This window comes from Nerophis lumbriciformis, linkage group LG07 (genome assembly GCF_033978685.3).
Source record: "Nerophis lumbriciformis linkage group LG07, RoL_Nlum_v2.1, whole genome shotgun sequence".
Classification (NCBI taxonomy): Eukaryota; Metazoa; Chordata; class Actinopteri; order Syngnathiformes; family Syngnathidae; genus Nerophis; species Nerophis lumbriciformis.
Genome location: NC_084554.2, coordinates 1,832,501 through 1,847,500, shown reverse-complemented (window position 1 = coordinate 1,847,500; position 15,000 = coordinate 1,832,501). Strand labels below are relative to the sequence as shown.

At 40.9% G+C, this 15,000-nt stretch overlaps 1 protein-coding gene across 1 annotated transcript; it reads left to right on the top strand.

Moving 5' to 3' along the window:
• The first annotated feature begins 12,242 nt into the window (after positions 1-12,242).
• On the top strand, positions 12,243-14,676 carry LOC133609898 (carbohydrate sulfotransferase 2-like). The gene has a single exon (XM_061965937.2). It carries the CDS (start codon positions 12,557-12,559, stop codon positions 13,964-13,966), a length of 1,410 nt encoding a protein of 469 aa, XP_061821921.1. The 5' UTR covers positions 12,243-12,556; the 3' UTR covers positions 13,967-14,676.
• The last annotated feature ends 324 nt before the right edge of the window (positions 14,677-15,000 follow it).

The following is a 15,000-nucleotide window of genomic DNA, read 5'->3' as shown; positions in this document are numbered from 1 at the left end:
ACTCCTTTCACATTTTTCAACCCACTTCACCCGTTCCACCGTCAAAACGTTCCTCTTAACCAGGACAAAAAAACGATGTTGTTTTTTGAACTGGGAAAATTCCCGGTTTTCCTGAAATTCCAGGAATTTCTCAATTCAACATGTTACTACTTCAACATTTCTCGACCGATTTGAAAAATTCCAACACCAACCATTTCAACTCATTCAGACCATTCAAGTTTTTTTTACCATTTTCAAAAAAAATTCCCGCTTTTCCCGAAATTCCTATTGAAATCTATGGGACATTTTTTTAAATTCCACAACTCCCACATTTTGCATTTGATTCAAACGGTTCCAACTTCAAAATATTCAGCCTGTGTGGGAATCGCGGGCTTTCCCTTGACAAATTCCAAGATTTCCCAGAATTCCAGGTTCTCCGGGAAATTTTTCCGACTCAAAATGAATTGGCCATTTTTCAAACTTCCACCATTTCCACATTTTTCAACCGATTTAACACATTTTCACTATCCTGGAAATTTAAACTACCTTTTTTACCAAGTTCAAAAAAAATTCCAGGATTTTCCAGAATTCCTGGTTTTCCAAAGCCCTATTTCCACCCTTTTTTCTGGCGACGACTCCTTTCACATTTTTCAACCCACTTCACCCGTTCCACCGTCAAAACGTTCCTCTTAACCAGGACAAAAAAACGATGTTGTTTTTTGAACTGGGAAAATTCCCGGTTTTCCTGAAATTCCAGGAATTTCTCAATTCAACATGTTACTACTTCAACATTTCTCGACCGATTTGAAAAATTCCAACACCAACCATTTCAACTCATTCAGACCATTCAAGTTTTTTTTTACCATTTTCCAAAAAATTCCCGCTTTTCCCGAAATTCCTATTGAAATCTATGGGACATTTTTCAAAATTCCACAACTCCCACATTTTGCATTTGATTCAAACGGTTCCAACTTCAAAATATTCAGCCTGTGTGGGAATTGCGGGCTTTCCCTTGACAAATTCCAAGATTTCCCAGAATTCCAGGCTCTCCGGGAAATTTTTCCGACTCAAAATGAATTGGCCATTTTTCAAACTTCCACCATTTCCACATTTTTCAACCGATTTAACACATTTTCACTATCCTGGAAATTTAAACGACCTTTTTTTCCAAGTTCAAAAAAATTCCAGGATTTTCCAGACTTCCTGGTTTTCCAAAGCCCTATTTCCACCCTTTTTTCTGGCGACGACTCCTTTCACATTTTTCAACCCACTTCCACCGTCAAAACATTCCTCTTAACCAGGACAAAAAAAACGATGTTGTTTTTTGAACTGGGAAAATTCCCGGTTTTCCTGAAATTCCAGGAATTTCTCAATTCAACATGTTACTACTTCAACATTTCTCGACCTATTTGAAAAATTCCAACACCAACCATTTCAACTCATTCAGACCATTCAAGTTTTTCTTTACCATTTTCAAAAAAATTCCCGCTTTTCCCGAAATTCCTATTGAAATCTATGGGACATTTTTTTAAATTCCACAACTCCCACATTTTGCATTTGATTCAAACGGTTCCAACTTCAAAATATTCAGCCTGTGTGGGAATTGTGTGCTCTCTTCCAACAATTCTAAAAAAATTCCAGGATTCCAGGAGCTTTCACACGCAGTTCCTTCAGGAATTGCCTCATCTAGTTTGATGTCATGTTTTGTTATGATGTATTTACTCAATTTAAACAGGAATCAAATAATGATAGTTGTATATTACTTACACTGTCACATACCAAGTCTCCAAGGCAGCAGCGTAATAGAAAGGATCCAGTAACAATTGTGTCCGCATCATTCAACTAACTGCCTTATGAGTTATTCTGACCACTTGGTGTCACCAAAAAACAATTACCACTCTATTCAACTTAAAGACAGCATGAGCCCAGTCCGGGCGGTTAATGATAAATATGTGTTCTCTGTTTGACTCATTTCACTCGAGCGAACCTTTGCTAACATTCCACATGACTCAATAATACAAGTGTCTGATTCTTGCTGATACTGTGTTGGATCAATATCGGTATTGTAAGTGGGAAAAGTTGTATCAGAACTAGGGCGGGGTATTGAATCCGGGCACTAAGTCACGTAAAATCCACTTGGCGATCACTCCAGCAGCACCGAGAGCGGACTCAGACAAACTACCTCAAGGTAATGTTGCAATTTTCATTGCCAACAAAGAAATTGACTTAAAAAAAAAAGGTTCCGATGTAAGTACAGTACGGCTCCACTTTTCCAAAAAATGCGCTAGCTTGATGCTAACATATGTTGGCTTTGCTATTGACATGCTACTGATTAGCATTAGCGATTTTACATGGCGATCTCAACACCGGCCAAGATGCACGTTACAATCCAACAGCTGGTGCGTAATAAGTACAATATTTACAGTATTAACACTTTTTAGGGCGCTACAACAAAAAACAAGGCATAAACTATACACTACCGCCATCTGACGCCTTGGGTTGCAGAAAAAGCTGGCAGCTTTGTTGCTATTTTTGTGTTGAATTGACATTGGGGTTTTTTTGTTCATGGAAAAACAGTACAGCCAGTTTTTCTACCGTAAAAATAAATGGAACGTCTTTCCATTTACAGTAATACACCGTTAAAAACAACAACCCTAGATTTTATAGTCAAAAACTGGCAGCTCAGTCAACAGAATTTCAACACAAAAAACAGTAGTCGTTTTTTTTCTCTCCAATTTACAGTAATATGCTGTAAAGAACAACGTAACATTTATGGTCATTTTTATTCATTTGATGGGTTGTTTGCTGTAAATTTAAGTATTTTTATTTAGACAAAAGCATGTTTGGAAAGTATGATAATATTCTGTAATATTTGTTGCAATATTGGATACTATTAAAGTTTAGAAGGCATGAGGGAACATCATATAGTGTGGGCTCATATGTCCAAACAAAGGAGCAGGAAGAAGCAAAGATGGAAAAGCTGAAGTAAATGCTGAAAAATACACTTTTTTATTTATTTATTTGTAATAAATCTTTATTTATAATGTTCAACATTTACAAACAACCATATGAACAATAATAAAAAACTACAATACAGCGCCAGGGGGTTGTAAACTCAATAAAGCAACTACACAAGTATGCAATATATATATATATGTATATATATATATATATATATGTATGTGTGGGAAAAAAATCACAAGACTATTTCATCTCTACAGGCCTGTTTCAAAGAGAACGGCCTACGGATCACGATTGAAGCCAACAAGCAAACCGTCAACTTCCTTGACGTCACTTTCAACCTGAGAAATAACAGCTACCAACCATTCACGAAACCCAACACAACACTCCAATACGTGCACCATGACAGCAACCACCCACCCACCACCACGAAAAGAATACCTACCGGAATTAATAAAAGGCTATCGATGCTGTCATCTAGCAAAGCTGAATTTGACCAAGAAACCCCCCCGTACCAAAAGGCCCTTGATGAAAGCGGATACAATTTCATCCTCACCTATGAACCCACGCCAGGAAACCAGCCAAAAAAGAACAGAAAACGAAACAACATCATCTGGTACAACCCCCCATACAGCAAAAACGTCTCAACTAACATTGGACACAAATTCCTCAATCTGATTGACAAACACTTTCCCAAAGACAACACCCTAAGAAAAGTATTCAACAAGAACAACATTAAATTGAGCTACAGCTGTATGAACAATATACGACAAATCATCTCAAACCACAACAAAACAATTGCAAATGAGCCGCCGGCCCCCGGACAGAGCGACTCCAAAACCAACAAAGGCTGTAACTGTCGAAAGAAACCTGATTGCCCCCTCAACGGGGGATGCTTACAAACATCAGTTGTCTACCAATCTAAGGTAATACGCAAGGACATTAACACATCCGACACATATGTAGGATTAACCGAGGGTGAATTCAAAACCAGATGGAACAACCACAAGGCTTCTTTCAGGAACCAAAACCTGCGAAATACCACAGAACTCAGCAAACACATTTGGGACCTCAAAGACAATAATGTTGAATATTCAATAACATGGCAAATTCTTGCATCCAGCACACCTTACAATAGTGGTAATAAAAGATGCAACCTATGCTTGAAAGAGAAACTGTTTATTATTTACCGTCCAGACCTGTCATCCCTCAACAAGCGCAGCGAAATTGTAACAGCATGCCGCCACAGACGGAAACACCTCCTAGGTAACACATGAGCCAATCACCACGCCCCTAGGCCAGCCTGTACCCACCCACTCTGTGCCCTATATAAACCATGGTATGCGAATGCTCCCATTAAAATCTCCTGACGATTGAGGGTACCCCCCTCATGAAACAGGCCTGTAGAGATGAAATAGTCTTGTGATTTTTTTTCCCCACACATACATATATATATATATATATATATATATATATATATATATATATATATACAGTATGTATATATACATATATACATACATATATGTGTGTATATAAATATATACACACACACATATATATACACACACAAATATATATATATATATATATAAATATATATATATATATATATATATATATATATATATATATATATATATATATATATGTATGTATATGTCTTAATAAGGTTATCCAAAAAATAGTGCTCGATACCATAGTAGAGCGCAATATATGTATGTGTGGGAAAAAAAATCACAAGACTATTTAATCTCTACAGGCCTGTTTCATGAGGGGGGGTTCCCTCAATCATCAGGAGATTTTAATGGGAGCATTCACATACCATGGTTTATATAGGGCACAGAGTGGGTGGGTACAGGCTGGCGTAGGGGCGTGGTGATTGGCTCATGTGTTACCTAGGAGGTGTTTCCGTCTGTGGCGGCATGCTGATACAATTTCGCTGCGCTTGTTGAGGGATGACAGGTCTGGACGGTAAATGATAAACAGTTTCTCTTTCAAGCATAGGTTGCATCTTTTATTACCACTATTGTAAGGTGTGCTGGATGCAAGAATTTGCCATGTTATTGAATATTCAACATTATTGTCTTTGAGGTCCCAAATGTGTTTGCTGAGTTCTGTGGTGTTCCGCAGGTTTTGGTTCCTGAAAGAAGCCTTGTGATTGTTCCATCTGGTTTTGAACTCTCCCTCGGTTAATCCTACATATGTGTCGGATGTGTTAATGTCCTTGCGTGTTACCTTAGATTGGTAGACAACTGATGTTTGTAAGCACCCCCCGTTGAGAGGGCAATCAGGTTTCTTTCGACAGTTGCAGCCTTTGTTGGTTTTGGAGTCGCTCTGTCCGGGGGCCGACGGCTCATTTGCAATTGTTTTGTTGTGGTTTGAGATAATTTGTCGTATATTGTTCATACAGCTGTAGCTCAATTTAATGTTGTTCTTGTTGAATACTTTTATTAGGGTGTTGCCTTTGGGGAAGTGTTTGTCAATCAGATTGAGGAATTTGTGGCCAATGTTCGTTGAGACGTTTTTGCTGTATGGGGGGTTGTACCAGATGATGTCGTTTCGTTTTCTGTTCTTTTTTGGTTGGTTTCCTGGCGTGGGTTCATAGGTGAGGGTGAAATTGTATCCGCTTTCATCAAGGGCTTTTTGGTACGGGGGGGTTGCTTGGTCAAATTCAGCTTTGCTAGATGACAGCATCGATAGCCTTTTATTGATTCCGGTAGGTATTCTTTTCGTGGTGGTGGGTGGGTGGTTGCTGTCATGGTGCACGTATTGGAGTGTTGTGTTGGGTTTCGTGAATGGTTGGTAGCTGTTATTTCTCAGGTTGAAAGTGACGTCAAGGAAGTTGACGGTTTGCTTGTTGGCTTCAATCGTGATCCGTAGGCCGTTCTCTTTGAAAATTTGGCATATGCGCTTCTTGGTATTCTCGCTGCTCCTTGGCGAGGCGCGACACACTGCCAGTCCGTCATCACGGTAAATACCAAGGTTCAGATTGAGGCTAGCGAGCTGGGAGAGGAGGAAACTCCCAACGAGTTCACACGTTTCTGCTCCGTCAAAACTTCCCATAGTGACGTCAAATGTTGCATTGTTCTTTTTTTGCCATGGTGTATTGTTGTGGATGAGAATGGAGTTTTTTGCGTGGATGATGATGTTTCTTTCGTTGCCTGTGATTGAGTCGTAGTCTGAGGCGAAGTCTAGTGCTTGAGTCAGTAGGTCTTGCGTGGTGGAAGGGTAAAATTCCTCGATATCAAAGGAGATAAAGTTGTGCTGTTGTTTGTCTTGGATGTTGTTGAACCATTTGATTACTTATACATATATATATATATATATATATATATATATATATATATATGTATATGTCTTAATAAGGTTATCCAAAAAATAGTGCTCGATACCGTAGTAGAGCAAAATATATGTATGTGTGGGAAAAAAATCACAAGACTATTTCATCTCTACAGGCCTGTTTCATGAGGGGGGGTACCCTCAATCATCAGGAGATTTTAATGGGAGCATTCGCATACCAGTAGAAACATTTAAGTCCCATCTCAAAACTCATTTGTATACTCTAGCCTTTGAATAGCCCCCCTTTTTTTAGACCAGTTGATCTGCCGTTTCTTTTCTTTTCTCCTCTGCTCCCCCCTATCCCTTGTGGAGGGGAAGACACACAGATCCGGTGGCCATGGATGAAGTGCTGGCTGTCCGGGGTCGGGACCCGGGGTGGACCGCTCGCCTGTGCATCGGCTGGGAACATCTCTACGCTGCTGACCCGTCTCCGCTCGGGATGGTTTCCTGCTGACCCCACTGTGGACTAGACTCTTACTGTTATGCTGGATCCACTATGGACTGGACTCTCACAATATTATGTCAGACCCACTCGACATCCATTGCTTTCGGTCTCCCCTAGAGGGGGGGGGGTTACCCACATATGCGGTCCTCTCCAAGGTTTCTCATAGTCATTCACATCGACGTCCCACTGGGGTGAGTTTTTCCTTGCCCTTATGTGGGCTCTGTACCGAGGATGTCGTTGTGGCTTGTGCAGCCCTTTGAGACACTTGTGATTTAGGGCTATATAAATAAACATTGATTGATTGATTGATTGATATATACAGTATGTATATATACATATATACATACATATACGCAGGGACGTGCACATGATTATAGAGGGGCAGGGGTTTAAAGTCAGAAAAGGGCAGGCAATTTTTTTTTGGTCCTTTACACAATATGGAAATTAATGTAAAATTAAATTTGCTAATAGGAAGCTAACTACTTAGCTGTGTGTCCTTTGTAGGTATAAGTGATTGACATTTCTTTTGTGTCAACAAATTATTGTCATAATGAGTTAATTCACATTATCATAGGCTTGGAAGACATGAAAAGCAACAAAACACTGGTTTATTATTAGGCTATTTATTGTTAAAGATAAGCACTTTCATATTGAACATTGAACAGTGCAACATGAACTTTGAAAAAAATAAAAATAAATAAATACCCAAATGGAAAAAACTTCAATGTGAAAATCTGTCCTTCTTCCCTTAACTTGATGAAAACACCATCAAGTTGTAACTTATGGTCTTTCTCACTTAATGCTCGGACTAAACAACTGAAAGGCAATACAGGGCCAAAAATATGGCCCAGGGGCCAGTAGAGGGCTGTAGGATGGAGGCCACCCATACCCAAATATGCTCCTCAATGTAAATTCAGGGCTTCCATGAAATGCTGTGAAATCAGTGCACAATCAGTAGTATTAATTACTGCACGTTAATATGGATAATAGCAAACACATTTATTTGGCACAAAATATATTTATATTCGCTCAAACAACCCGGTATTACAAGAAAATGTGGAGTTTTTGTACCGCTGTTTTTATTTGTTTTGTTTTTTTACATCCCTGACAAAAAAACAACACACACACACACAGGCAGAAGGCACTTTTTAAGACGAGGCAAAAAAGGGCAGGGGCTCAAGCACCCATAGGGCCCTATGTGTGCACGTGCCTGCATATACGTGTGTATATAAATATATACACACACACATGTATATACACACACAAATATATATATATATATACAGGCACGTGCACACATAGGGCCCTATGGGTGCTTGAGCCCCTGCCCTTTTTTGCTTTGTCTTAAAAAGTGCCCTCTGCCTGTGTGTGTGTGTTTTTTTTCTTCTTCTTTCTTTAAACAACATTAATAAATTCCTGTCAGGGATGTAAAAAAGAAAGAAAAAAACAGCGGTACAAAAACTCCACATTTTCTTGTAATACCGGGTTGTTTGAGCCTGCTGCTTCCGCTAGAGAGAGAGAGACAGGGCGAGTGAGTGAGTAAGTGAGAGGAGAGAGAGCCAAGTTACTGCGCCCCTGTGGAGACGTGACAGTGGAGCAACTTGAACCTATGAGTTATGGTCTAGTCGCCGTCCACTTATTGAGCATCTAATATGGGTAATATTTCACAAAAACGCTGTATTGTGTCAGCTTCTGTTTTTGCCGGACGTCGGAGCACGGCGCGTCAATTGAGCACGGCACATCAATTCCGCACAGAGCAGAGCGGATCGTGCGGGACAGGAAGTAGTGTACAAAATACAAAATAAAACACCGGGTTAATTTTCAAAATAAAATGCACTGTGTTTACGATCACATTTCTCTCACAGTAGAGGTTTAGATCTAAAGTTTATTGTGACTTTGCTATTACTGTGTGGGTTAACAAAATAATAATAATAATGATAATAATGATAATAATAACAATAATAAGAAGAATGACACATGAAGGGGATCTTAAGAACACAAAGAGACAACAATGGACATGACATCTTTCCAGCACTGGAAGAAATGATGAAAACATATGCCACGATTCCAGTGTTCACTGCCACAGTAGAGAGCTATTTTTCTAAACTGAAGCTGGTCAAAAACTCACTCAGAGGCCTATGCACAGAAGAGAGGCTGTCTGATCTCCTTCTCCTCTCCATTGAAAAAGACGTAGTCATAAATCACAATGATGTGATCAACATCTACAGGGACATGGCCCCCAGAAGGTTGCTGCTTTAAGGCCCCCAGAAGGTTTGGCTACTGATTGTGCACTGATTTCACAGCATTTCATGGAAGTCCTGAATTTACATTGAGGAGCATATTTGGGTATGGGCGGCCTCCATCCTACAGCCCTCTACTGGCCCCTGGGCCATATTTTTGGCCCTTTATTGCGTTTCAGTTGTTTAGTCCGAGCATTAAGTGAGAAAGACCATAAGTTACAACTTGATGGTGTTTTCATCAAGTTAAGGGAAGAAGGACAGATTTTCACATTGAAGTTTTTTCCATTTGGGTATTTATTTTTGTATTTTTTTTTCAAAGTTCATGTTGCACTGTTCAATGTTCAATATTAAAGTGCTTATCTTTAACAATAAATAGCCTAATAATAAACCAGTGTTTTGTTGCTTTTCATGTCTTCCAAGCCTATGATAATGTGAATTAACTCATTATGACAATAATTTGTTGACACAAAAGAAATGGCAATCACTTTTACCTACAAAGGACACACAGCTAAGTAGTTAGCTTCCTATTAGCAAATTTAATTCTACATTAATTTCCATATAGTGCAAAGGACCAAAAAATTTTTTCCTGCCCTTTTCTGACTTTGAGCCCCTGCCCCTCTATAATCATGTGCACGTCCCTGCACATATGTATATATATATATATATATATATACATATATACATACATATATGTGTATATATACATATATACATACATATATGTGTATATATACATATATACATACATATATGTGTGTGTATATACATATATACACGTATATATACACACACAAATATATACATATATACATACATAACTATACATATATAAATATATTTAAGATTTTTATGTTGTTATGAGGCTCCATACACACACACACACATACATATATATTAGAGATGCGCGGTTTGCGGGCACAACCGCGGAGTCCGCGGATTATCCGCGGATCGGGCGGATGAAATTTAAAAAAATTAGATTTTATCCGCGGGTCGGGTCGGGTCGGGTCGTGTCGGGCGGTTGAAATAAAAAAAAATTAGATTTTAAATAGATTCAGGCGGGTGGCAGTTAAACCAATTGGTAAATATATATACATAGTTAAATGTTGTTACCCACGTACGAAAAACGAGCAGGCACCTGCAGCATATGCCACAACAGAAGAAAAAAAAGAAAAAGAGATGGACACTTTTACGGAGCGGAGAAGGCCCCCGACGCCTCGCCGGGGTCCGGGACCGAGGCCCCTTCCCCCGAGAGGGCCCCACCGGGAACCGTAGCTGAGGCGATCCGCGAGAAGTGCCCGACGTACGTCCAGGGTCACCACCGCGCCCACCGCACCGACACCCCGCCTCGTCCGCCTTCGCCGCGGCCGGCGTCACGCGCAGCAGGTAAGCAGCTTACCTGCCCGCCACCCCCGTGGCCGGGGGCTCGTAACAGGGGTCACTCCGCCCGCGCAGCTTACCTGCCCGCCACCCCTGTTGCCGGGGGCGCGTAACAGGGGTCACTCCGCGCGCAGTGCGCTCACGAAAGGGGTGGGGCTCACCCTGGTTGATATAGACAGCAGGACGGTGGCCATGGACGTCGGAACCCGCTAAGGAGTGTGTAACAACCCACCTGCCGAATCAACTAGCCCTGAAAATGGATGGCGCTGGAGCGTTGGGCCAATATACCCGGCCGTCGCCGGCAGCGAGACGCGCTTGGAGGTGCGCTCAGCGCGGCTCCCATATGATTGCGCACTGGTGTGCGTCTGGGTCGTGACAGCGTGGCACGCGAATGTCTGTGCTGCATTGGATCAGTCTCCTTTCTTTAACAGGCAAAAGCTTTATAACCTCACTAATGCCTTGCATCGTCTATATTAGATATATAACAACGGGCGGGTGCGGTTCTGATCAAATGTTACATCGGGTGGATGGCTGACGACTTTCTGATGCGGTTGCGGATGAAATAATTGCCTATCCGCGCATCTCTAATATATATATATATATATATATATATATATATATATATATATATATATATATATATATATATATATATATATATATATATATATATACATATATATATATATATATATATATATATATATATATATACATATATATATATATATATATATATATATATATATATATATATACATACAGTATGTATATATACATATATACATACATATATGTGTGTGTATATAAATATATACACACACATATATATATATATATATATATATATATATATATATATATATATATATATATATACATATATATATATATATATATATATATATATATATATATATACATATATATATATATATATATATATATATATATATATATATATATATACATACAGTATGTATATATACATATATACATACATATATGTGTGTGTATATAAATATATACACACACATATATATACACACACAAATATATATATATATATATATATATATATATATATATATATATATATATATATATATATATATATATATATATATATATATATATATATATATGTCTTAATAAGGTTATCCAAAAAATAGTGCTCGATACCGTAGTAGAGCGCAATATATGTATGTGTGGGAAAAAAATCACAAGACTATTTCATCTCTACAGGCCTGTTTCATGAGGGGGGGGTTTCCCTCAATCATCAGGAGAAATCTCCTGATGATTGAGGGAACCCCCCCCTCATGAAACAGGCCTGTAGAGATGAAATAGTCTTGTGATTTTTTTCCCACACATACATATATATATATATATATATATATATATATATATATATATATATATATATATATATATTTGTGTGTGTATATATATGTGTGTGTGTATATATTTATATACACACATATATGTATGTATATATATGAAATATTTGCCTATCCGCGCATCTCTAATACATATATATATATATATACAGTATGTATATATACATATATACATACATATATGTGTGTATATAAATATATACACACACACATATATATACACACACAAATATATATATATATATATATATATATATATATATATGTGTGTGTGTGTGTGTGTGTGCGTGTATTTTACCTCTGTTTTAACTGTTATTTTTTTGAATGTGTCCTTTGCCTGTATTTCTTTGTGTCGCACAGCCCTTTGATTTCCCACCTGTGGTTTGTTTTTAAAGGGCTTCATAAATGAAAAAGCAGTGGAAAAAGACAACATTATGGACAACAACAGCATCATATAGAAAAGATAATGACGGCGATTTCAACCAATAGCGCGGCCGGTTGCTATGTGACGTCACCACTGTCGACCAATAGCGCGGGTGGGGAGGCGGGGTTTAGCACTCAGTTCTGTGCTCAATGTGTGTTGAGCGTGTTAGTGAGAGGAGGAGGAGGAGGACGGCTCCGACGAAAGAGACATTCCCCAGGATTGTGGACTCTTTTTTTTTCCCTCCCGGGGGGAAGGTGAGCTCCGAACCGGGCGCGACAAAAGATGGGCGTCTGTGACAAGAAGGTCTTCTTCATCGTCGTTGCCATGAAGACGCCTGGCGCCTGAACCTCCACGTCTCGTCTCGTCTCGTCTCGTCTCCTTCCTTCTTCCCATGCGCGGCAAGCATCATCACCACCCGCCAACGCTGAGGTTGACGGCGCCCTGGGAGAAGGATGCCGTCTTCGGGCGGAAGCTCAATAAAACCGCGGTGCGCAACCCCAGCAAGATGATCGCGCAGCCCGGCATCGTGATGAAGGTGCTGCGCAGGAAGCGGATGGTTCTGTTCCTGGCCTACTTCCTGCTGCTGGTGCTCACCATGCTCAACCTGGCCAACTACAAGTGGACCCGGGAGCCCCAGCCCTGCGGGCACCTGCAGGCCAGGGGCCCCGGCCAGCGCTCGGACCCGCGCCTCCTCTTCTACCGGCCCTCGCTGGCCAGGAGGCGCCAGCTCATCTACGTGCTCACCACCTGGAGGTCCGGCTCCTCCTTCTTCGGGGAGCTCTTCAACCAGAACCCGGAGGTCTTCTTCCTGTACGAGCCCATGTGGCACATCTGGCAGAAGCTGTACCCGGGCGACGCCGTGTCGCTGCAGGGGGCGGCGCGGGACATGCTGAGCGCCTTGTACCGCTGCGACATGTCCGTCTTCCAGCTCTACAACAGCCCCGGGGGAAAGAACTTCACCTCGCTGGGGCTCTTCGGCGCCACCCTCAACAAGGTGGTGTGCTCCTACCCCATGTGCTCGGCCTACAGGAAGGAGGCGGTGGGCCTGGTGGACGACAAGGTGTGCAAGAAGTGCCCGCCTCTGAGCCTGCGCCTGCTGGAGGACCAGTGCCTGAAGTACGGCACGGTGGTCATCAAGGGCGTGCGCATCCTGGACGTCAACGTGCTGGCGCCGCTCATGGAGGACCCCTCCCTGGACCTGAAGGTGATCCACCTGGTGCGGGACCCCCGGGCGGTGGCCAACTCCCGCATCAAGTCCAGGCACGGGCTCATCCGGGAGAACCTGCAGGTGGTGCGCAGCCGAGACCCCAAGCTGCGCCGGATCCCCTTCGTGGACCCGGGCCACAAGGCCAACAAGAAGGACGGCTCCGACTACCACTCCATCGGCGCCATGGAGGTGATCTGCGACCGCGCCTCCAGGACTCTGAGGACCGCCTTGAACCCGCCCAACTGGCTGAAGGGGAAATACCTGGCGGTGCGCTACGAGGACCTGGTGGAGAACCCGGTCAAGACCCTGCGCCGGGTCTACCGCTTCGCCAACCTGACCAGCAACCACGACATGGAGTCCTTCGCCCTCAACATGACCGGGGGCTCCGGCTCCTCCTCCAAGCCCTTCATCGTCTCGTCCCGGAACGCCACCCAGGCGGCCAGCGCCTGGAGGACGGTGCTGAGCATCCAGCAGATCAAGCAGGTGGAGGACTACTGCCACCAGTCCATGTCCGTGCTGGGCTACGAGCGGGTCCGGACCGCCGGCGAGGCCAAAGACCTCAGCAAGTCCCTGCTGACTCGCTCCAGACTGTGAGCGCCATCTTGCCCGAGGAATGTTTTCTACCATCTTCTTCTCCCTGGACCGGGAGGAAGTGATGTCATCGTTTAAGGAAGACAATCAAGTTTTGTTGTTGATGTTTACAAGCTCTCACCAGTAAACACGCTCAGAGTCACCCTGCTTCTTGCTGTGTTCATTTGGACTCACCCAGAGAGCGCTAAGTGACATTAACGGCCGAGCTAAGTCCGCTTCAATCCTTCTTGCGAGCGAGCGTCGGAGGCGGGAGTCCGCTGACCAAATCACAGCATCTTTTCATACTTTCATTTTCAAAACCAATAAAATATATAGATTTTTTTTTAAACCCTTAAGTGTCATTACTAAAAATAAAAAAAATGATTTAAGACTCCAATTACCTCACACCAAATATTCCACTATAAAAAATTGTTTTTAAATGTTTTGTGTTTTTGCCATTAAAAAGGTTTTCTGTAAAAAAAAAAAAAAAAAGGAAATAAAACTGTTGATTTTACAGTTATTTCTTTAACAATTATGAGTGGGACCATTTTGCATCCCCAATCATTTTTTGTGGGATATTTTTTAGGTGTCATTACTTAAAAAAAAGAATAATGTTATTAATAATTGACCTACTTAAGACTCCAATGACCTCACTTTGAAATGTTGTTAAATGTTTTGTGTTTTCACTGTAAAAAACAAGGTTTTTTTTAAAAATAAAGAGAGAATAAAACATAAAAAAAAGTCAACTTTATATCGACAGATCTGAAGTTGATCTACAGATTTAAATAATTCCTCCAAAAATGATTGGGGATCCAAAATGGTCCCACTGAAAAATTTTAAAAATAAGTCATATTTTTATTTTTCATTTTTAACACTTAAATCTGTACATCTACTTTAGATCTATCTTGTCTGTTTTATTCCCTTTTTTATTTTTTATTTATTACAGAAAACCTTCGTTTTTTTACAGTGAAAACACAGAATATTTAACAATTTTTCAAAGTGTAATATTTGCTGTGAGGTATTTGGAGTCTAAATATGATTCATAACATTATTTTTTT

What these genes read in the sequence shown, in the direction of transcription:
- LOC133609898 (XM_061965937.2), top strand. Translation starts at nt 12,557, where the DNA reads ATGCGCGGCAAGCATCATCACCACCCGCCAACGCTGAGGTTGACGGCG.